Source organism: Bos mutus, chromosome 2 (genome assembly GCF_027580195.1).
Source record: "Bos mutus isolate GX-2022 chromosome 2, NWIPB_WYAK_1.1, whole genome shotgun sequence".
NCBI lineage: Eukaryota > Metazoa > Chordata > Mammalia > Artiodactyla > Bovidae > Bos > Bos mutus.
In genome coordinates, this window is record NC_091618.1 from 44,420,714 (window position 1) to 44,444,028 (window position 23,315).

The 23,315-nt window shown below is 35.9% G+C and overlaps 1 protein-coding gene across 6 annotated transcripts in view; it reads right to left on the minus strand.

Annotated features, from left to right (window-relative positions):
• The window catches only part of NBEAL1 (neurobeachin like 1), a 163,230-nt gene that overhangs the window by 46,967 nt on the left and 92,948 nt on the right, over positions 1-23,315 (minus strand). For all 6 annotated transcript variants that reach the window (XM_070387937.1, XM_070387932.1, XM_070387955.1 and 3 more), the window contains 7 exons: positions 21,476-21,781; positions 21,228-21,377; positions 16,638-16,795; positions 12,239-12,363; positions 8,439-8,565; positions 2,538-2,686; positions 1,789-1,922 (listed from right to left, as the gene is read on the minus strand). In XM_070387937.1, the coding sequence (XP_070244038.1) occupies positions 1,789-1,922; positions 2,538-2,686; positions 8,439-8,565; positions 12,239-12,363; positions 16,638-16,795; positions 21,228-21,377; positions 21,476-21,781 (1,149 nt within the window). The remainder of the gene's footprint in view (positions 1-1,788; positions 1,923-2,537; positions 2,687-8,438; positions 8,566-12,238; positions 12,364-16,637; positions 16,796-21,227; positions 21,378-21,475; positions 21,782-23,315) is intronic.

Sequence of the window (23,315 nt, forward strand, 5' to 3'; positions counted from 1 at the left end):
CAGTTTTGTGGATTGTTCAGGGCTATGCAAATGTAAAGAAATAAAATTAATCTTTGAACTTCAGCTTCCTCATCTATAAAAAAAAGGAATGGAATTTTCCATATCTAATCTGAAGACTGTTATGAAGATTAGGTACCACATATAAATATGGTTTATATATACAAGAGACTTCCCTGGTGGTGTAGTGGCTAAGACACCGAGCTCCCAGGGTAGGTGGCCCAGATTTAATCCCTGGTAACAGAACAAGATTCCACATGCCACAACTAAGAGTTCACATGCTGCAACTAAGATATGGTGCAGCCAAAAAAAATAAATTAAAAAAAAAAACAAAAAAAAAAAACTACATACAACACGAGTGTGCTTAGTTTAATTACATAAAGTAACTTTCTAAAAAACACATACATTGTATTTTCCTATCGGTGAATATTTAATAGTGAAAAATTACCCTTTTGTAAAAATAGAAAAATGTTCCTCAAAATTTATAAATTTACCTGGATCTCATTTATAAATATACCTGGATCTCAAGTGAATAGAAAGTTAGTTATTGACTCTGCTAATCCAGGTCCTTGGAAGAAAAATTATACTCTGCTAATCACTTGCTCCTTGGAAGAAAATTTATGACCAACCTAGACAGCATATTAAAAAGTGGAGACACTACTTTGCCAACAAGGGTTCATCTAGTCAAAGCTATGGTTTTTCCAGTAGTCATATATGGATGTGAGAATTGGACTATAAAGAAAGCTGAGCGCCAAAGAATTGATGCTCTTGAACTATGGTGTTGGAGAAGACTGTTGAGAGTCCCTTGACAGCAAGGAGATCCAACCAGACAATCCTAAAGGAAATCAGTCCTGAATATTCATTGGAAGGACTGATGCTGAAGCTGAAACTCCAGTACTTTGGATACCTGATGTGAAGAACTGATTCATTGGAATACACCCTGATGCTGGGGAAAAATGAAGGCGGGAGGAAAAGGGGACAACAGAGGATGAGATGGTTGGATGGCATCACTGACTCAATGGACATGAGTTTGAGTAAACTCTGGAAGTTGGTGATAGACAGGGAGGCCTTGCATGCTGCAGTCCATGGAGTCGCAAAGAGTTGGACACAACTGAGCGACTGAACTGAACTGAATCCAGGTAATCTGAGAAGCAAATGTTAAGACAGAATTCAACATGGAGGATTCTATTAGGAGAGATACCAGAGAGAGAAAATGGAGAGAAAGCTAGGCAAGGTAAAAGAAAGCTATCAAACTGTGATGCAAGTCTGGCCTCAAGTATATGCCAAAGGGAAGGAAGGTTGAGAGCAAGTAACGTGCCAAAGGTTACACTGCTAGTGGTGGAATGGTTTTGGATCCAGGGAACCTGAATTCAGTGGCAATCTCTTAACTGCTTATACTATTTAAGAATTTACGCTATTCATAGAAGAAGCATATGCGCCATTATTTTTTTTTCTGATTACACATACTCCATTATTGTTGAATTCAACCCAAATTTCATAAATCCAATTATATCATATATATATATACCATAGTATCTCACAATGTGAGATCTATTTGCTGACACCCCAAATTCTACTAACTTCTTTATCTATCTATATATAAGATATCCTCCAAACACTCAAACATAAATTCCAACAAAAATTCATATGCTGCTTAGTCCCAAAGTATGTATCTTTTTTCTCTAATATTCTGACTCAGTGGAAAAGCAGAGTGTAAAGTTTCATTACAGCTTACTAGTTTGAAAATTAATTCAAGCTAACAATCTAGGAGAAAGGTAGCCTTTTACAAACCTCTTTTTTGAAATTGAGAAAGTAGTTGGATTGGTCAACATGAAAAATCTCAAGGGCTGACCTCCTTAAATTGTACCGTCGTAGGTGAATCTCTCGAACTTGAGAGTGAGGCCACTTGAAATCAAAGCCTACTCCTGAAAACAGAAAAAAATCTTGTGACTGTGGACCACATAAAGTTACATACGCTATGCAGAAAATATCTCCATTTCCTGACAAGAATAGCATTTAGGGAAAAAGAATTCAACCTCTATATGATAAAAACCATCTGTTAAATGTATTACATGTTTAAACTATTTCTTTTAAAACTATTTTAAAATTCTATAGCTTTTTATACTTCCTTTCCATTGAAATAGAGAATAACTCTGAATATTGTATCTTAGAAACATTTTCCTTTTTCTCTTTATGTTAGCAGCTTAGATTTAAATATCTTTTTATTTTCAGATAAAAGATTAGGTGAGACGCCTATAGGAACAAGAGTACATATAAATAAAACATTGCATTTATAACTTAAATTTATAGCAGTCCCCACTAGGCAAACCTTTAAAAAAAAACATTGATAATAAAAAGAAGCATTCCCCTCAGTACATTGTTGAATAATGAATTTAATCCCATACTGACTTTCCATTTCTCCCTTTACATGAAAGACTACAATTTTACAGGCCCATCTTATTATTTTCTTCTCATTAATGATTGATAAACTGGATACTTAACTATTGAACAACAGAAATTATTCCCCCAGAACTCCTCACCATCTTCTTTTTCAATGCTGCCATCATAGAAGTAAATGTGTTGAGTAGTGATTTCTAATCTGCCAGGAATTACATCAATTATTGTAATGAGTTCACAGTCTTCTGATAACACCAATTTTTCTTTTTGATTCTGTTCTTCTTTCTCATCACTGAAGGGAAAAAACAAATAAAAAAGATCCAACAATGTATTCTGGGTAAATGGAAAAGAACATCATATTCAAAATCAAATCTCATTTCTGTGAAATCACTATCCAAGTAAGGGTACTTGAATTTTCTACAAAAAACATTCCACTGCATATTTCACCAACCTAACAGGTAATACTGCAATCCTTAAAGCTAAGCTCAAAAAAAGCTAAGAATGTTTTCCTAAATAGTGAAATTCTAAAGTTCACAGTGATGAAATTGAGAAATAAGTAACTTAAGGCAGTACACAGTCTGTAGCTTATTTATATTCTATGAAAGAAGGAGTTTTGGCTTTTCATTTGAAAGTGAATGAGACTGACATCCACTGAATTCACTAATCATTGAAGAAAAAAAATAAAACCCCATTAAAACGCTGACCAAAAAATCTACCCAAATCAAAGAGCTCCCTAGACAACCACGTCTACTCAGTTTGCTAAAAATAATCAAGGAAATATTTTAAAATCATTAAAATTATATGAACAAAAGAACCTGCTTATACTAACAAAAGATATTATTGAATCTGGTCAGTTTGTAATATTAAAATAAGTTCTGAAGAAATATTTGCCATATGTTGTTTATAACCTAAACAAAGTGATACTCAGAATAAATTATAAACTTGAGACTTAGCTAATCATTCTTGGCTGAATGTGAGGCTTTACAATCATAATAAAAGTCAGGACAGATGTGTAAATCACCAAATTTGAATGAATTCCCTAAACCACTTACAGATCCACTGGCAAAGAGTGGCAGTATTACTGATCAAGGAGTTTAACACAAGCACAAACTAATTACTGGCTGACCACTAAGCTATGCTGATCCAGAGGCAACCCCCAATAAGCAGAGTTTTAAAAATAAAACAGAACAAAAACCCAGTAAATACAGACATCAATGACATTCACTACAGGTAAAACAGATTCCACAGACTTAATCTAGCAAAGTCATTAGACAAACAAAAATACAATAACAACAACCAAAAACAAGGGAGGAGATCAGAAACCAAAGTGGATATAATTTTTTTTTTAATGTATGGGTTTCACAAAGATTATGAGACATAACAAGAAACAGGAAACTATGGACCATGAACCTAAAAGAAGTAAAAAGAAACTATTTCAGGGAGGACCTCAGAAGTTCAACTTAGTAGACAAAGACATCAAGGCAGCTATCATAAAAATACATGAAAAGAACTAAAGAAAACTATGTTTAAAGAACCAAAGTGCATTATGGCAAAAATGTCTATTCATAGAGAGATTACAATAAAGAGATAGTAATTATACATATATTTATAAAAAGGAACCAAATAAGAAATTCTGAAATTGAAAAATATAATAACTAAATGAAAAATTCACCAGAAAGACTCAACAGCATATCTGAACTTGCAGGAGAAAGAAGCAGAGCTCTTGAAGATAGATCAAAAAGAAATTGTCCAATCTGAAGAATACAAAGAGAAAAACAATCAAGCAGAATGAAAGAACCTCAGAGGGTTCTATTATGCAAAACAACATAAGTGCAAAGGGAGACCCAGAAGGAGAGAATAGAGAAAAAGGCCAAGATATATTTGACAAAATAATGGTAACAACTTCTCAAATATTAAAGAATTTAATCTACACATCCAAGAAGCTCAGTGAACTCCAAGGAGGACAAACACAAAGATATCCATACATGGACAGAAAATCAATGTGATAAAAGCTAAGGACAAGAAGAATAACTTTAAAGCATAACAATACAGTACATAAATTGTCAACCGAGAATTCTATAACCAGCAAAACTACCCATCAAAGAGAAAGCAACAGTGCTCAGACAACTAGAATCACATGCAAAAGAATTAATACAGATATCTACATCATTCCACATAAAAAAATTAACACAAAATGGATCAACGACCTAACATAAGAGATAAAATATAAAACTTAGGAAAAAATAGATAAAAGGAAATTCATCAAAATTAAAAATACCAACAAAAAAGTGAAAAACCCAATTTAATGGAAAGAACATTTTTGTAAATCCTATATTTAATAAAGGACTTGTTGCTAAAATATATAAAGAACACTTACAACTCAGTAACAAAAAGACAACCCAATTAAAAAGTGCAAAAAAGATCTTCATAAAGATTTCTCCAAAAAAGACATATAAATGGCCAAGAAACATATGAAAAGATGCTCAGCATCACTAGTCATTAGGGAACTGCAAATTAAAACCACTAGATACCACCTTCTGAAAGTGAAGTTGCTCAGTTGTGTCCAACTCTTTGAGACCCCATGGACTAAAGTCTGTCATGCTCCTCTGTCCATGGGATTTCCCAAGCAAGAATACTGGAGTGGGTTGCCATTTCCTTCTCCAGGGGATCTTCTTGACCCAGAGATCAAAGCCAGGTCTCCTGCATTGTAAGCAGACACTTTACCATCTGAGCCACCAGGGAAGCCCACCACCTTCTAGAATGATATAATAAATTTTACAAAAACACAGAGAGGGCTTCCCAGGTGGCTCAGTGGTAAAGAATCTGCCTGCTAATGCAGAAGATATGTGTTCAATTCCTGATCCAGGAAGATCCCACATGCTGCAGAGCATTAAGCCCATGTGCCACAACTACTGAAGCTCTCGTGCTCTAGAGCCCACGCTCTGCAATAAAAGAAGCCACTGCAAAGAGAAGCCTGTGCACAACTAGAAAGTAGCCCCCACACAATGCGACGAGAAAAAAGCCTGTGCAGCAACAAAGATACAGCCAAAAATAATAAATTAATTTAGACTTAAAAAAGAGAGAGAATAACAGACACTTGAATGGATTGGAGAATCTAATATGAAAATTAGAACTTTCATACATTGCTGAAATGTAAAATGGCATAGTCATTCTGAAAACTGTTTCATAATTCCTCAAAAGGTTAAACATAGAATTAGCACATGATCAGCAAATCTAAGTTTTTTTTATACTGAAAATAACTAAAAAACATAAGTTCACACAAAAATGTATACATGAATATTCAAGGCAGTATTATTCATAATCATCATAAAACTAGAGACTACAGAAATGTCCATCAACTGATGAACAGATAAACAAAAATAATATATTCATATAATGGAATACTATTTAGCCAAAAAAACTAATTAAATATTGTTAGATGCAATGACCTGGATAAATACTGGAAATATTATGGGGAAAAAAGTAAAAATTGTTAGTCGCTCAGTCATGTCGAACTCTTTGTGACCTCAGGGACTGTAGCCTGCCAGGCTCCTCTGTCCATGGGATTCTCCAGGTAAGAATACTGGAGTGGGTAGCCATTCCCTTCTCCAGGGGATCTCTCCATCCCAGTGATTGAATCCAAGTCTTCTGCATTGCAGGAAAATTCTTTACCGCCTGAGCCATTTATACCAAAAGGCAACATATTATATGAAATACATGAAATGTTGAAAACAGACAAATTCATACTGAAAGAAAGCCAATAAGCCATTGCTAGAGGATGCAGGGAGGGAAAATTGGGACCGATTACTAAAGCAGAGACATTACTTTGCCGACAAAGGTCCATCTAGTCAAGGCTATTGTTTTTCTAGTGGTCATGTAGGGATGTGAGAGTTAGACTATAAAGAAAGCTGAGCGCCAAAGAATTGATGCTTTTGAACTGTGGTGTTGGAGAAGACTCTTGAGAGTCCCTTGGACTGCAAGATCAAACCAGTCAGTTGTAAAGGAAATCAGTTCTGAATATTCATTGGAAAGACTGATGCTGAAACTCCAGTACTTTGGCCACCTGATGCGAAGAGCTGACTCCTTTGAAAAGACCCTGATGCTGGGAAAGATTGAGGGTAGGAGGAGAAGGGGAGACAGAGGATGAGATGGTTGGATGGCATCACTGACTCGATGGACACATGTTTGGGTTGATTCTGGGAGTTGGTAATGGACAGGGAGGCCTGGTGTGCTGCAGTTCATGGGGTCTCAAAGAGTCGGGCATGACTAAGCGACTGAACTGAACTGAACTGCAAAGTAGAAGATCTGCTTTTGAAGTGATGGAAATGTTCTTGGACTAGATAGTAGTGATGCTGCACAACTCTGTGAACAGACTAAAAAACCACTGAACTGTACACTTTAAAATGATAAATTTTATACTAAGTGAATCTCAATTTTCAAAAAATATATCTCAGTTTTTAAAAAAGCAGCCAAAAATGAAGACAAATTAAAAACCTCTACAGATGACAAAAGACTAAGATAATTTGTGGCTTACAGACATTCCTTATAAGAAATACTGAAGAGAGTCCTTCAGGCTTAAAGGAAATGCACCAGATGGTAATATGAATGTACACCAAGAAATAAAGTATATAGGTAGGTAATTATGCAGGCAAATATAAATGAAAACATAATTACATAGTTTTTTCTTCTCAATTTTAAGACAAGTGCATGAAACAGTAACAGCATAAGCTGTGCTGTTGGGCTTAAAATATATAAAGATTTAATATTATGGTAATAAAACAAAGGAGATATGAGAAATGAAAATGTTTTACATTTGCTTAGGGGAAGTTTTTGGGCTTCCCTGGTGGTTCAGAGGGGAAAGAATCCGCCTGCAATGTGGGAGACCTGGGTTTGATGCCTGGATTGGGAAGATCTCTTGGACGTGGGTATGGCAACCCACTTCAGTATTCTTGCCTACAGAATCCCCACAGACAGAGGAGCCTGGTGGGCTACAGTCCACAGGGTCACAGAGTTGGATACAACTGAGCAACAAAGCACAGGGGAAGTTTTTAAACTACAAATTCAAAAATTTTAAGTATATCTAAGGCTATTCAGGATATATATTTTTTTCTGGTAGAGGTCTCATAAGTTATATTTTTCAAGGAATTTGTCCATTTCATTTAAATTGTCAAATTTATTGGCATAAAGTTGTCATTTCCTTTTAATTATTTTAATGTATTTCTTTTTAATCATTTTAATATCATCATTAATCATTTTAATATCATCTTCTCCTCCTTCATTCCTGATACTGGTAATTTATGCTGTCTTTACTTCCTGCTGCTGCTAAGTCACTTCAGTCGTGTCTGACTCTGTGCGACCCTGTAGATGGCAGCCCACCAAGCTCCCCCGTCCCTGGGATTCTCCAGGCAAGAACACTGGAGTGGGTTGCCATTTCCTTCTCCAATGCATGAAAGTGAAAAGGGAAAGTGAAGTCGCTCAGTTGTGTCCAACTCTTAGCGACCCCATGGACTGCAGCCTACCAGACTCCTCCATCCGTGGGATTTTCCAGGCAAGAGTACTGGAGTGGGGTGCCATTGCCTTCTCCGATACTTCTTAAATAGTCTAACTAGAGGTTTATTGTTCACTTATCTGATTTTTAATGACCAGCTTTTTTTCACTTTTTCTTTTTGTTGTTTGGTTTTCTCTTTCATGGAGTTCTGCTTTTATCTTTATAATAATTTCTTCCTTTTGCTTAAGAGCTTATATTTCGTCCTGTACTTACCATCTAAACACCTCAGTGGTATCTATAAATTTGGTAATGTTTTTATTATCATTCAGCTCAAAATACTTTCTAATCTCAAGGTCCAGCTCCAAATTAACCCAGTTCTAAGAAGCCTTCAATAGTTTCAGTTGACACTGATAGACTCCTAACAGTTGATACAGTATTAACTATTGGATTCTGGAAATGTATAGTATTACAATTTCAAGCAACTATTTTCCACAATTTTACAATCCTATCTCTCAGAATAAAGTAATTTTAAATTCTCTCAAGTACTGATACATACATATTTACTCTGGATGTTATTTCCTCTTCAGGAAGATCTAATTTATCCTCCTCCATATCACTAACTTTTACTTGTTTCACCACTTCCAAAAGCAATGAATCACTGGAAGGCTGTGAGTGTTGGATACCTGTTTAAACATAAAATATCTGTTAAACACAAGTAGAAAAATCATATCAGAGTCCTTCTGTAATTTCTGACTGTTAATTGTATGATTATAAGAAGGTGCTTGAAATTTTCTAGCATAAAAAAGTGATTTACTACAGAAAAGCTGTTATACATAATTTAGAGTTATCTGTCCTACCTCTTGAGAAACCTATATGCAGGTTAGGAAGTAACAGTTAGAATTGGACATGGAACAACAGACTGGTTCCAAAGAGGAAAAGGAGTACGTCAAGACTATATATTGTCACCCTGCTTATTTAACTTATATGCAGCGTACATCATGAGAAACGCTGGGCTGGAAGAAGCACAAGCTGGAATCAAGATTGCTGGGAGAAATCTCAATAACCTCAGATATGCAGATAACATCAGCCTTATGGCAGAAAGTGAAGAGGAACTAAAATGCCTCTTGATGAAAGTGAAAGAAGAGAGTGAAAAAGTTGGCTTAAAGCTCAACATTCAGAAAACTAACATTCATGGCATCTGGTCCCACCACTTCATGGGAAATAGATGGGGAAACAGTGTCAGACTTTATTTTTCTGGGCTCCAAAATCACTGCAGATGGTGACTGCAGCCATGAAATTAAAAGACGCTTACTCCTTGGAAGAAAGTTATGACCAACCTAGATAGCATATTCAAAAGCAGAGACATTACTTTGCCAACAAAGGTCCGTCTAGTCAAGGCTATGGTTTTTCCAGTGGTCATGTACAAATGTGAGAGTTGGACTGTGAAGAAGGCTGAGGGTCGAAAAATTGATGCTTTTCAACTGTGGTGTTGGAGAAGACTCTTGAGAGTCCCTTGGACTGCAAGGAGATCCAGCCAGTCCATTCTGAAGGAGTTCAGCCCTGGGATTTCTTTGGAAGGAATGATGCTAAAGCTGAAACTCCAGTACTTTGGCCACCTCATGCGAAGAGTTGACTCATTGGAAAAGATTTGGATGCTGGGAGGGGTTGGGGGCAGGAGGAGAAGGGGACAACAAAAGATGAGATGGCTGGATGGCATCACTGACTTGATGGATGTGAGTCTGAGTCAACTCCGGGAGTTGGTGATGGACAGGGAGGCCTGGCATGCTGTGATTCATGGGGTTGCAAAGAGTCGGACACGACTGAGCAACTGAACTAAACTGAACTGATGCTGCTTAACCAATGTTTTTAAATTATTATACATATAACAAAAGGAATAAATGTTTTTAAAATGGTATTTGTTTTTAATGATGGTATTATTTATGTTTCAGAAACAGGCCAAGTAATCTCTTTAACCATATTTACTTCTAAAGTATGCCAATAAGTAAGTGTTATTCTCACTACATTAATTCAATAGAATTATCCTTACTGTGCATTTGTACTATAGAAATATTAAGAAAGAATGTGAAAAATTATTATTGACTGCAAGATAATACATAGGCCATTCTGAAGTGTTCCTTTCTGGAGTACATAGAATAGATAATTCTGATACATATATATGCCACAAATGTAATGAACTATGCGTTATGTAAGAAGGCTGGGCTAGTGCAATGGAAAGAACATGGGTTGTGAAGTGGTAAACCTAAATTCAACTTCCATTTATTAACCACATGACCCCTCTGAACCTATGTTTCTGTAACTGTGAAATGGAGATACATCACATTACACATAAAATAAACGGTAGCTATCCTTACTATACATTTACCTCTGAATTATCTGAGTGGCATAAGAGTAGTAATGAAAATATATGCATAATTTATAGATAGGACTAGAAAAAATTCATATGTTTAACTATGTACATAGGCATTTCATATTTAGAAAATAAAAACAATTCATGCTAAATAACAAAACATTATAAAGACAACAAAACTGCTCAATTTATCAAATGGTATCCTTGCTGACACACAAACTGAATTAACCTAATGTGCAGTTGCATTTTTCCTTTATAAATCTGCTTTGATCACTTTGATCAGATAGAAGTCTAGATAATCTGATATAAACAGAATAATATAGATGAAAATACTTATAGACAAACATATGGAGTAGGTAAAACACTGAAGTAAGCTTCAGAGAACTTTAAAAGTTTTAAAGACTGATACCACTGGTTTTCTACTATTACCAATTTCACTTTGAAATGTATGATTTCTTACTTCTGTACAATTTTATTATCACCATTGTACCTTGGATAATTTTGAAAATTAAGTAAAGAGAGAAAGAGATGGAGAAAGAGAAAGGACACTGGTCTTCCTGAACTTAAAACAACTGCGACCAAGAAGAAGAAACAAAATTATATCTGTGTACATGTGTTAAGAGGGATGAAGAAGGAGAAGAAAGGGACAAGGAATTTCCTGGAGTGATATTTCCTGACAAAAATGAAGAAAAATATAGAATACTATTCCTTAAGTGTTACTAAATTGAAGTCATTCACCAAAAGATGTTTTCTGAGTGACAAGTATAAAATTTCAAGAGGTAGAAAAGTATAATAGTCTCAGGACACAAACAGGGAAGACAAGCTTATATGCAAGTGACCATTCCTATATAACAGATTCTCAAAGTTAGTGTTTGTACCAGGGAAAAGGCCATTATTTTACATTAAGGAAAATTACTGAGTCTCATTTATTTCAGAATGTAAGATTTGAAATGGCAGGCATGATAGCTCTCTTATTTTTATGGCACTTACTGTATGGGCCAATTTACTATAGCAATTTAAAAAAAATAAGATTAAAAAATTGGTACTCATTTTATCTATAACTTAGTCATTAAACACAAGATGCACGACTAGCTTTGGTAAAGTAACTACAATTTAGTATACACATGACTTTTAATATTTTGGGTATTTCAGAGACCCTTCTTCAAAAAGAAAAGGATTTGTCAAGTCAGATGGTTATAAAGGAAAGTCAAAGTGAAGTCGCTCAGTCATGTCGGACTCTTTGTGACCCCATGGACTACCAGGCTCCTCTGTCCATGGGATTTTCCAGGCAAGAGTACTGGAGTGGGTTGCCATTTCCTTCTCCAGGGGATCTTCCCAACCCAGGGGTCGAATCCAGGTCTCCTGCATTGCAAGCAGACACTTTACCGTCTGAGCCACCAGGCAAGTCTCATAAAGGAAGGGCTTATAAAGGAAGGACTTATAAAGGAAGGGCTTCCTAAAGAATTATAGACACTCTTTAAAATCTGTTTTGATATACTGCTAGGCTACATATTTTTAAACACTTTTTGTTTCCTAGAAAAAAAGGCATTGACCCATCTAGATACTAAAATGTCTGGAGTTCTATAAGAAGAATACATCATAAAAGAAGGACCTAAAGAGTTGCTAAGAATTTGAAATATATTTAAGATTAGCTTCAGTTTCAGAAGGCAAAAGGCTCAGGTTAAAGTACCGTATTTTACTATACCATAATGGATACAGAGACAACACATTTCACACCAACTGCTGTATAATTTTATGAGTTTATATTTTTCTTTGAAAACCTTCAAAAATCAACTGAAACTGGAAGTCATTTTAGATTTGACTAAGATTTGACAAAGGCAACATAGACAGCCATTTAAATATCAATTATAAAACATCACCCTCTCTCAAGAACAAACCATTTTCAAACAATTAATAAAAACAAGTACCAACCCCTACCACCACTCTCATTATCTGCAATAGATAATTAAACAGCCATTGAAACTCACCTAGATTATCTCTCAAAGCACTAGCTTCTTCGTGGGTTTTGAAATTATAATTTGGCACCAATTTAAGTCTCATGCGGGAATAATTTTCTACATTAGCTAGTTTCCAGTGAATTGGATTTTGTTGCCTATGAATATTCATAAGTAAACAAATAAAATTATTTTAGTTTAAAATTACAAAAGGTCAGCTGATTGAAACAAAGTAAAAAAGTAACATGTATTTTATGTTTCTTTGGCATCATTTTATAAAAGCATTCACATTCGTATCTCATTTGACCCAAACAATCCTGAGGAAAAAAACCAATGTTAGTATGCATATCAACAGTTTATACCTAAGGAATCTAAGATAGGCTAAATTATTTGCCTAAGATGCCATGGAGTTTACAGATATCAGAAATAAGATTTGAACAGAAATCTTCAGACTTACAGCTTGATATTTTTTACTCTTTCACTGTTACAAGGAATTTCTTAACTAGCTATATATGAGTTTATTCAAAATACAGTTTTCAAAATAAAATAATAGTTTTACTACAAATAAAGATAATATAATTACAAATGTATCAAAGATCTAAATATGAGTTAAAGCTCTTAGGGGAAACATAGGAGTAAATCTTCATGACTTTGGATTTGAAAATGGTTTCTTAAATATGGTATCAATAACATAAGCAACAAAAGAAACAGATAAACTTGACTTAAACTTCAAGTCTTTGTGCACCAAAGACCACTTATCAGGAAAGTGAAAAGACAACCTACATATTTATAGACAATATATGCAATAAAGGCCTATTATTGGGAAAATAAAAGGAACTCTTACAATTCAACCACAAAAAATCAAACAATCCAAGTTAAAAATAGACAAAGGAAAAAAAAATAAAGGACTTATACATTTCTCTAAAGAACATATACAGACGGTCAACAAATATATGAAAAGATATCAATGTCATTAGTCATTAGGGAAATGCAACAAAATCATAAAATACCACGGTATAACCAATTGATGACCATAATTAAAAAAAAATTTTTTTTAAGACAAGTATCATAGTAAGGTTGCAGAGAATCTGGAACCTTCAAGCACTGCTGATAGGAATCGGGCAGCTGCTATGAAAAACTGTTATGCAATTCTTCAGTAAGTTAAATACAGAATTAACATAGCAATGCTGCCTGCAGGTATACGACCAAAAAAACTAGAAACGGGAGTTGAAGCATACACTTGGTCACAAACGTTTACAGCAATACTATTCACAACATGTGTCCAACTCTTTGCAACCCCATGGGATTATCCTGGCAAGAATATTGCAGTGGGTTGCCATTCTCTCCTCCAGGGGATCTTCCCAACCCAGGAATTGAAACTGTATCCCCAGTGGCTCCTGGCAGATTCTTTACCACTGAGCAACTGGAAAGCCCACTATTCACAACAGCCACAAAGAAAACAACCCAAATATCCATCATCCATTTCATACAATGGAGTATTATTCAGTCATAAAAAGGAAAGGAAGTACTAACACATACTACAACAAAAGGAAAACACTATGCTAAGTGAAAGAAGTGGTACAAAAGGCCACCTATTGTATCATTTCACTTATATGAAATACCCAGAATAGGTCAATCCATAGAGACAGAAAGCAGACAAGCAGTTACCAGGGATCAGGGGAAGAGTTAACAGGCAGTGACTATTACTGGTTCCAGGGTTTCTTTTTCAGGTGATGAAAAGGTTCTCAAGCTGGACAGTGCTCTCATCTCAAGCTGATTACACAACATTAGAAATGTACTTACTGTCACTAAATTATACATTTTAAAGCAGTTAAAAGAGAAAATTTTATATTGTGTATTTTACTAGAACAAAAAAGGGCTGTTAAAAATATGTGTATGTAATATAATTCAGCAAAACAAAAATGACTGATCAAGTAAAGAAATAGTAAAATATTTAAACACACAGCATCACTAACCCTAGATCAAAGAGGTAGTGTCAGGAAGACAGAAGTAAACGGATTCAAAACAAATTCTTAATTTCTCTTTCTGTTTTCTCATTATTAGTGTATAGGAATGCAAGGGATTTCTGTGTGTTGATTTTATATCCTGCAACTTTACTATAATCATTGATTAGTTCTAGTAATTTTCTGGTGGAGTCTTTAGGGTTTTCTATGTAGAGGATCATGTCATCTGCAAATAGTGAGAGTTTTACTTCTTCTTTTCCAATTTGGATTCCTTTTATTTCTTTTTCTGCTCTGATTGCTGTAGCCAAAACTTCCAAAACTATGTTGAATAGTAATGGTGAAAGTGGGCACCCTTGTTTTGTTCCTGACTTTAGAGGAAATGCTTTCAATTTTTCACCATTGAGGATAATGTTTGCAACGAAGAGAATAAAATACTTAGGAATATATCTACCTAAAGAAACTAAAGACCTATATATAGAAAACTATAAAACACTGGTGAAAGAAATCAAAGAGGACACTAATAGATGGAGAAATATACCATGTTCATGGATTGGAAGAATCAATATAGTGAAAATGAGTATACTACCCAAAGCAATTTATAGATTCAATGCAATCCCTATCAAGCTACCAACAGTATTCTTCACAGAGCTAGAACAAATAATTTCACAATTTGTATGGAAATACAAAAAACCTCGAATAGCCAAAGCGATCTTGAGAAAGAAAAATGGAACTGGAGGAATCAACCTACCTGACTTCAGGCTCTACTACAAAGCCACAGTTATCAAGACAGTATGGTACTGGCACAAAGACAGAAATATAGATCAATGGAACAAAATAGAAAGCCCAGAGATAAATCCACGCACATATGGACACCTTATCTTTGACAAAGGAGGCAAGAATATACAGTGGATTAAAGACAATCTCTTTAACAAGTGGTGCTGGGAAATCTGGTCAACCACTTGTAAAAGAATGAAACTAGAACACTTTCTAACACCATATACAAAAATAAACTCAAAATGGATTAAAGATCTCAACATAAGACCAGAAACTATAAAACTCCTAGAGGAGAACATAGGCAAAACACTCTCTGACATACATCACAGCAGGATCCTCTATGACCCACCTCCCAGAATATTGGAAATAAAAGCAAAAATAAACAAATGGGACCTAATTAAACTTAAAAGCTTCTGCACATCAAAGGAAACTATTAGCAAGGTGAAAAGACAGCCTTCAGAATGGGAGAAAATAATAGCAAATGAAGCAACCGACAAACAACTAATCTCAAAAATATACAAGCAACTCCTACAGCTCAACTCCAGAAAAATAAATGACCCAATCAAAAAATGGGCCAAAGATCTAAATAGACATTTCTCCAAAGAAGACATACAGATGGCTAACAAACACTTGAAAAGATGTTCAACATCACTCTTTATCAGAGAAATGCAAATCAAAACCACTATGAGGTACCATTTCACACCAGTCAGAATGGCTGCGATCCAAAAGTCTACAAATAATAAATGCTGGAGAGGGTGTGGAGAAAAGGGAACCCTCTTACACTGTTGGTGGGAATGCAAATTAGTACAGCCACTATGGAGAACAGTGTGGAGATTCCTTAAAAACTGGAAATAGAACTGCCTTATGATCCAGCAATCCCACTGCTGGGCATACACACTGAGGAAACCAGAAGGGAAAGAGACACGTGTACCCCAATGTTCATCGCAGCACTGTTTATAATAGCCAGGACATGGAAGCAACCTAGATGTCCATCAGCAGATGAATGGATAAGAAAGCTGTGGTACATATACACAATGGAGTATTACTCAGCCATTAAAAAGAATACATTTGAATCAGTTCTAATGAGGTGGATGAAACTGGAGACTATTATACAGAGTGAAGTAAGCCAGAAGGAAAAACATAAATACAGTATACTAACGCATGTATATGGAATTTAGAAAGATGGTAACGATAACCCTGTGTACGAGACAGCAAAAGAGACACTGATGTATAGAACAGTCTTATGGACTCTGTGGGAGAGGGTGGGAAGATTTGGGAGAATGTCATTGAAACATGTGAAATGTCATGTATGAAACGAGATGCCAGTCCAGGTTCAGTGCACGATGCTGGATGCTTGGGGCTGGTGCGCTGGGAAGGCCCAGGGGGATGGTATGGGGAGGTTGGGAGGGAGGAGGGTTCAGGATGGGGAGCATGTGATTTTTTTTTAAAAATAAAGAAAAAAAAAAAAAAAACAAATTCTACACTAAAGGGTAACAGTAAAGGAAACAACTCCAAGTGAAAAACATATAAACACAAAGCTCTACACTTACCAAACCTATAATTCATAAAAGACAAGCAAATTAATTAAAAGCAATCTTGTAAAAATTGGATTGGAGAGGTCATTGGAGAGTTCATGAAGTTCTAGATCAGAGTTGTAAAGAAGAGGGCATTTAATGAATGACAGCTAATCCTACCTTTTTGCCCAAGGTCCCCTTTCACATGTAAGATAAAGCTTCACTGCCTTCCAGCGTCTCAGAGTGGCTAACTGCTGACTGCTAAGTTGTTTCAGCATGTTATTATACCTCAAGTTCTCCTGGCGTACTTTTCGATTAAATGGCTCCACAAAAAACTCCTGAAAGAAAGAGCAATAAATAAGAGCACCAAATCATGTATTGAGAGGCATGTTTAAATTTGAATGTCATAATTTTAGAAATCTGACTCAATAAAATCATAAAATGAAAAGAAAGAAGCTGGCAACCAACATGATTTTCTTATTCCACTAGAATCATTAATATGACTAGGTATAATACTTGTTTTTTCAATATAAGAAAATAACAAGTCAAGAATAAATATGTGAAGAACTTCAAAACTGTAAAGTGTCTCAAAATCAGATTATTTAAGACTTAGAATTATTAACTGTATCCCATCAAGTAAAATGATTTTCTTTGGGGATCTTTTGATTTATAAGGCATCTGGAATCTGACTCAAGTCAAATAAAGTAAGAGGACCACATTCCATACTGATGGCCTGAAAGGCAGTGCTGAAGACAAAAGACACCTATAGGAGTAAATCTCTCACAATGAAAAATTCCATCATTCAGGAGTGCTTCTCTTAGAATAGCATCCTCTCTAGCAAATGAATTCACATACCTATTCCAGTTTTCAGGATAAAATAAGATTCTGGTAATAAATTCTACCAAGATATAACTCTAAACCCGGAAATTAAAATTCTAAAGTTTTCAGGAAGACAAGAGGTAAGCCTGGTTTAGGACTTCCCAGGTGGCAGAGTGGTAAAGAATCTGCCTGCCAATACAGGAGACATGGGTTTGATCCCTGGGTGCGGAAGATCTCCTGGAGGAAGAAATAGCAACCCATTCCGGTATTCTTGCCTGGAAAATGCTATGGACAGAGGAGCCTGGCATTCCATGGGGTTGGTTGAAAAGAGTCAGACACAACTGACCGACTGAGCATGGAAGCCTGGTTTACCTACCTCACACTGACATTGATTAAGAAATATTAGGAACTAAAACACTATTCAACTTGTTTCAAACAAATCAACAGTGAATTACATTAAAACGAATGGTTAAAGAAATGGATTTAAAAGACATCTTTTATTTATTTTTTTTGGTTAATGCTACGCAACTTGGGGTATTTTAGTTTCCATGTGGGATCAAGCCTGAGCCTGTGCAGTGGAAGCACAGAGCCTAAACCACTGGACCATCAAGGAAGTCCCTACCAGCATCTTTTAAAGAGATAATACTGTACTGTATGGTTGAGAATACAAGCTTTGGAGCTAGACCTCAGTACAAATCTTACCTACTTAATTCTCTGAGGCTCAGTATCATTGCCTGTAAGTTGAGGTTGACAATAATTGTCATGTGTTTAATATAGTGCTAGAAAAGTAGCACGGAGAAGGCAATGGCACCCCACTCCAGTACTCTTGCCTGGAAAATCCCATGGATGGAGGAGCCTGGTAGGCTGCAGTCCATGGGGTTGCGAAGAGTCGGACACGACTGAGTGACTTCACTTTCCACTTTCCTGCATTGGAGAAGGAAATGGCAACCCACTCCAGTGTTCTTGCCTGGAGAATCGCAGGGACAGGGGAGCCTGGTGGGCTGCTGTCTACGGGGTGGCAGAGTTGGACACGACTGAAGCGACTTAGCAGCAGCAGCAGCAGCAGAAGAAAAGTAGCAAGCTTTCAATAAATTACTTATTATTATAATTATTACTGTAATTACTGCTAGATTTATAGGATATCAATGATTTGGGATACAGTGTTACCAAATATTTAAAACAGATCATTGCTGTGACAACTGAAGAAGTCATGAGAATTCCATGATAATTAAACATCAGTTTCACAGCTTTGCAATTTGAGCACATGAGGATATTTGGGCACATAAATTAGGTTTTTCTAGAAGCAAAGGGTGAAATTACAGAGAAAAGAATGGTTGGAATAATAACTGGTAGAACTTCTATGAGGGAAATATAATAATAATTATTATCATAATTGCTGCTGCTGCTACTGCTGCTAAGTCGCTTCAGTCGTGTCTGACTCTGTGCGACCCCATAGACGGCAGCCCACTAAGCTCCTCTGTCCCTGGGATTCTCCAGGCAAGAATACTGGAGTGGGTTGCCATTTCCTTCTCCAATGCATGAAAGTGAAAAGTGAAAGTGAAGTTGCTCAGTCGTGCCTGACTCCTAGCGACCTCATGGACTACAGCCTACTAGACTTCTCCGTCCATGGGATTTCCCAGGCAAGAGTACTGGAGTGGGGTGCCATTGCCTTCTCTGATCATAATTGCTATGCACCAGTAATTCCACTTATTCTAGGGAAGTCATTCTGGATAAACACAAAAATATGACTAGAGAGATGATCAGTAATAGCCATAATAAAGAAAAAATTCGTAAATTAGGAAATTTCTAAAACCAGGAAATAAGTTTAAATTTTCTAATATATAACATTACAGAATATTAGCCATTTAATGGCATGGGAAAATACTCATGACACATTTTAAGTTAAAGTAGTAGCAAATGAAACTATCATTTCACTTAAACCAAATATATACATAAAAACACAGGAAAGATAACACAGCAAAATGTTAGTAGTAGTGGATTAAAAATGTTTCTTTTTATGCTTAAGTTATGAAATAAAGCTTTATTTTTATTTGATCTTCTTTGTTTCATCTGTGTTTTTCAGTTTTTAGCATATATATTCTGTACATATTTTGTTAGACTGGTATCTAACTACCTTATTCTTTTTAGTCTTACTGTAAATAGTATTTTTTTTTAAATTTCAGTTTCCAATTGCTCATTGCTACTGTATAGAAATATGATTAAATTTTGTATATTGATCACAGACAATCATGAGATCCGTAAATAGTTTTATTTCTTCTTTCCCAATATGTCTTTTATTTCTTTTTCTATTCTTACTGAATTTGCTACTTCTCACAGTACAATACAAAGAAGCATGGAAGTGAACATTTCACCCTTAATGGGCAAAACACTCAGTTCTTCATCATTAAATATGAAGCTAGTTGTAGGATTTTTGTAGAGATTTGGGTCTTCCCTTCTATTCCTAGTTTGCTAAAACCTGATCATAAATGGATGATGAATTCTGCCAAATGTTGCATCTACGGATATGATCATGTGCCTTTTTTTGATAAGTTTATTAATATGACTGATTATCAAATGATTATCAAATGTTGAAATCAGCCTTGCATTTATAAGATAAACTATCCCAGTCGTGATGTTATTTTATTATACATTGCTAGATTTGGTTTATATCTATGTTTCAAAAGGGATACTGTCTTCCGTTGTCTTATACTGTTTTTGTATGGTTTCAATGTGAGAGTAATATTGCCGTTATATAATGAGGTGGGAAGTTATGCCACTTTTCTATTTTCTAAACAGACTCTGAAGAACTCGTCTAATTTCTCTATTAAATATTTGGTAAAATTTGCCAGTGAAACCATCTGGGTCTAGAGTTTTCTGTTTTGGAAGATGAAGTGAAGTGAAAGTTGCTCAGTCGTGTCCAGCTCTTTGCGACTTCATGGACTATACAGACCATGGAATTCTCCGGGCCAGAATACTGGAGTGGATAGCCATTCCCTTCTCCAGGGGATCTTCCCAACCCAGGGATCAAACCCAGGTCTCCTGCATTGCTGGCGGATTCTTTACCAGATGAGCCACAAGGGAAGCTATTTAACTATAAATTCAATTTCTTTAAGAGATAGAGGACTATCCAGGTTATCTACTTATTATTGAATTATTTTTGGAAATTTGTATTTGTGAAAAAACTGATCAATTAAATTTAAAGCATCTTATTTATGCGCACAGATTGGCTGCAATAATCCAATTAGCATGTTGATGTCGGTGAGGTCAGTGGTGATTAATTTCTGGTAGGAGTACTGTTTCCCCTTTTTTCCCCCCTCAATTTGGCTACAAGTCTATCAATTTTACTGATATTTTAAAGAAGCAGATTTTGGTCTCATTGGCTTTCTCTATTGCTTTTCTGATTTCATTTTCATTACTTTATGCTCTTTAATAATTTCTTATTTAAAAACTAATGTAGGGAATTCCTTGCTGGTCCACGGGTTAGGACTCGGTGCTTTCACTGTGATGGTGGGGATTAAGTCCCTGGTGGGGCAACTGAGATCCTACAAGAGGTGCAGCACAGGCGAAAAAAAAATAACAGTAGATTACCTTACTTTTTCAAGTTTCTTAGGATGGAAAGAACCTATTAATTTGAGGTCTTTCTCCTTTTTTAGTATAAGTACTTTGTGTTATAAATTACCCTCTAAGCACTGGTATATACTCAGCCTCCTTAGAGATACCTTATCAGCTTAATAGACATTTTACATAATCACTGTGCTTAGAACATTTTGATATTAATTTTTAAATTGCTACTTTTCAGTTTTTTTCTTCTAATTCTGAAATAATTTTCTCACAAACAGTAAGAAATACTGTTTGTTTTCAAAGTTCAGGCTTGTTATTACTCTCATTTGAACATTAACTGCTTGAAATCAACATAAAAAACCAAATATTAAAACATCTAATAATTTTTACCTGAAACTTGAGCTTGCTTTCTCCCCCGTCCCGGTCTCGCTTATGCATATTCACCATTAAGGCTTCATAACAATCCTTCCAATAAAGTGCCATGCTCTCATGACTATCATAAAACGTATGGGTTTCATATTTCTTCATATAAGGTACAATCTTATAAAAAAAATATATATACACAAAATTTACTATATGCTTCCATAAAAATGATACTTTAGTAGACAAAAACCTCACTCAATAAAGAGAAAACTTACATATTTTTCAATGTAAACTTGCCATTCATTTGAACTGCAATATTCTTGAAAATCTTCAAAAAATGAAGCGCTACCATTAGTCAAAGGTAAAGAAGGCAGATGCAAGTTCATGAAGAGAAGTTCATAAATTTTAGAAACTAGGGTACGGACAAGGGGAATCAGAAATGAATATATTTCAGTCTGTTCCTTGATTGACTGACTTAGAACATGTTCCAGCTTCCCTAAAATGTAACATGCTTCATCCTGATTTTCAATCACTTTGGTCTGAAGAAGGGTGTTTAGTTTAGCAGATGCCATTGCACAAACCTGGAGGAAAACAGTAAAATAAAGCAGATATTTAGTGATAGCAAAGTTCTTTGGCTCTTCTTGAAAGTTGTTTTTTAAAATAAATTATAAAAGTAACCCATGGAATACACAGAAAAGTTAAAAGTTGACAATTAATCACCCCAACATCCACTCTACTCCTTCTTATAGTTTGTAAGAAGTGGGGGATGATTCCATCTCTAGTTCCAACTTAGGCCCTAAAAGATATAAGCCAAACAGAATATCCAACCCCTTGCTACAGTGACTGATTCAGGTAACTCATCTCTCAGTCAACTCATGTCATTTTATTTGTCACAAAGATTCATTCAGGTCAGGTATAGCTTTATTAGTGCAATGACAGAACTTTTATACAGTAACTGTAAAGAACGGTGAAAGGACTTGGATACTACCTCACCTTCAAGCTAACAAGTTAGTTTACCACAGTTTCACAGACGCAGGCAGAAGAATGAGACTCCTGGAACAGAAACAATGATCTACAGCATTAGCAATAACCAGAATATCAGGCAGAGAAGGCAATGGCATCCCACTCCAGTACTCTTGCCTGGAGAATCCCATGGATGGAGGAGCCTGGTAGGCTACAGTCCATGGGGTCGTGAAGAGTAGGACACAACTGAGCGACTTCATTTTCACTTTTCACTTTCATGCACTGGAGAAGAAAATGACGACCCACTCCAGTGTTCTTGCCTGGAGAATCCCTGGGATAGAGGAGCCTGATGGGCTGCCATCTATGGGGTTGCACAGAGTCGGACATGACTGATACAACTTAGCAGCAGCAGCAGCAGCAGCAGCAGAATATCAGGATTTGCCCTGTTTCCCAAACTAATTCCATGGTGAGAAATGATTAGGAGATGATGCCTGCACACGCAACAGCTGCATTATAAGAGAGGAGCCCCAAGCAAAGGGAATCCAAATCTTCTACCCTGGGTAGTAAAAGGTGCCTGAACATTGCCGTGGAGGGAGATACTATCTTTATCACACTGGACAGTAAAAAAGACCTGCCTTTTAGTCTGGAGGGAGATATGATCTCTGTCTTCTCAAGCTGTTTACTATACATGCATCGTCAAAAAGACAGTTTATCACAAAGGCATCCACTGTCTGTATTCACAAGAGATCCATGAAGAAATGTCTACCAACTAGGACTATAGGAAGAACCACTCTCTTTCTCTGAATATAGACAAGCAAGCATGCAGCCTTAGCTTCTGCTGGCAGCCGTTCTGTGATGGTAACGGCAGCCAGTTTAAAACAAGCTGGCACAGGATGGAAAGCAATGCTACAAGAACAGCAAAAAAATGCAACCGGAGCCTTGACTGAATCATGCCTTGAACTCATCTTAACAATGGAATTTTCAACTACATGAATCTTCATCTTGTATTGACATTTCTGTTATTTGGAATTACAAGCATTCTTACAGATAAAGAACAGTACATAGGATACCAAGTTAAGGTCCCAAAGAAAATACACATTTAGGACACATGCATGCATGCTCAGTCTCTAAGCTGTGTCCACCTCTTTGCAA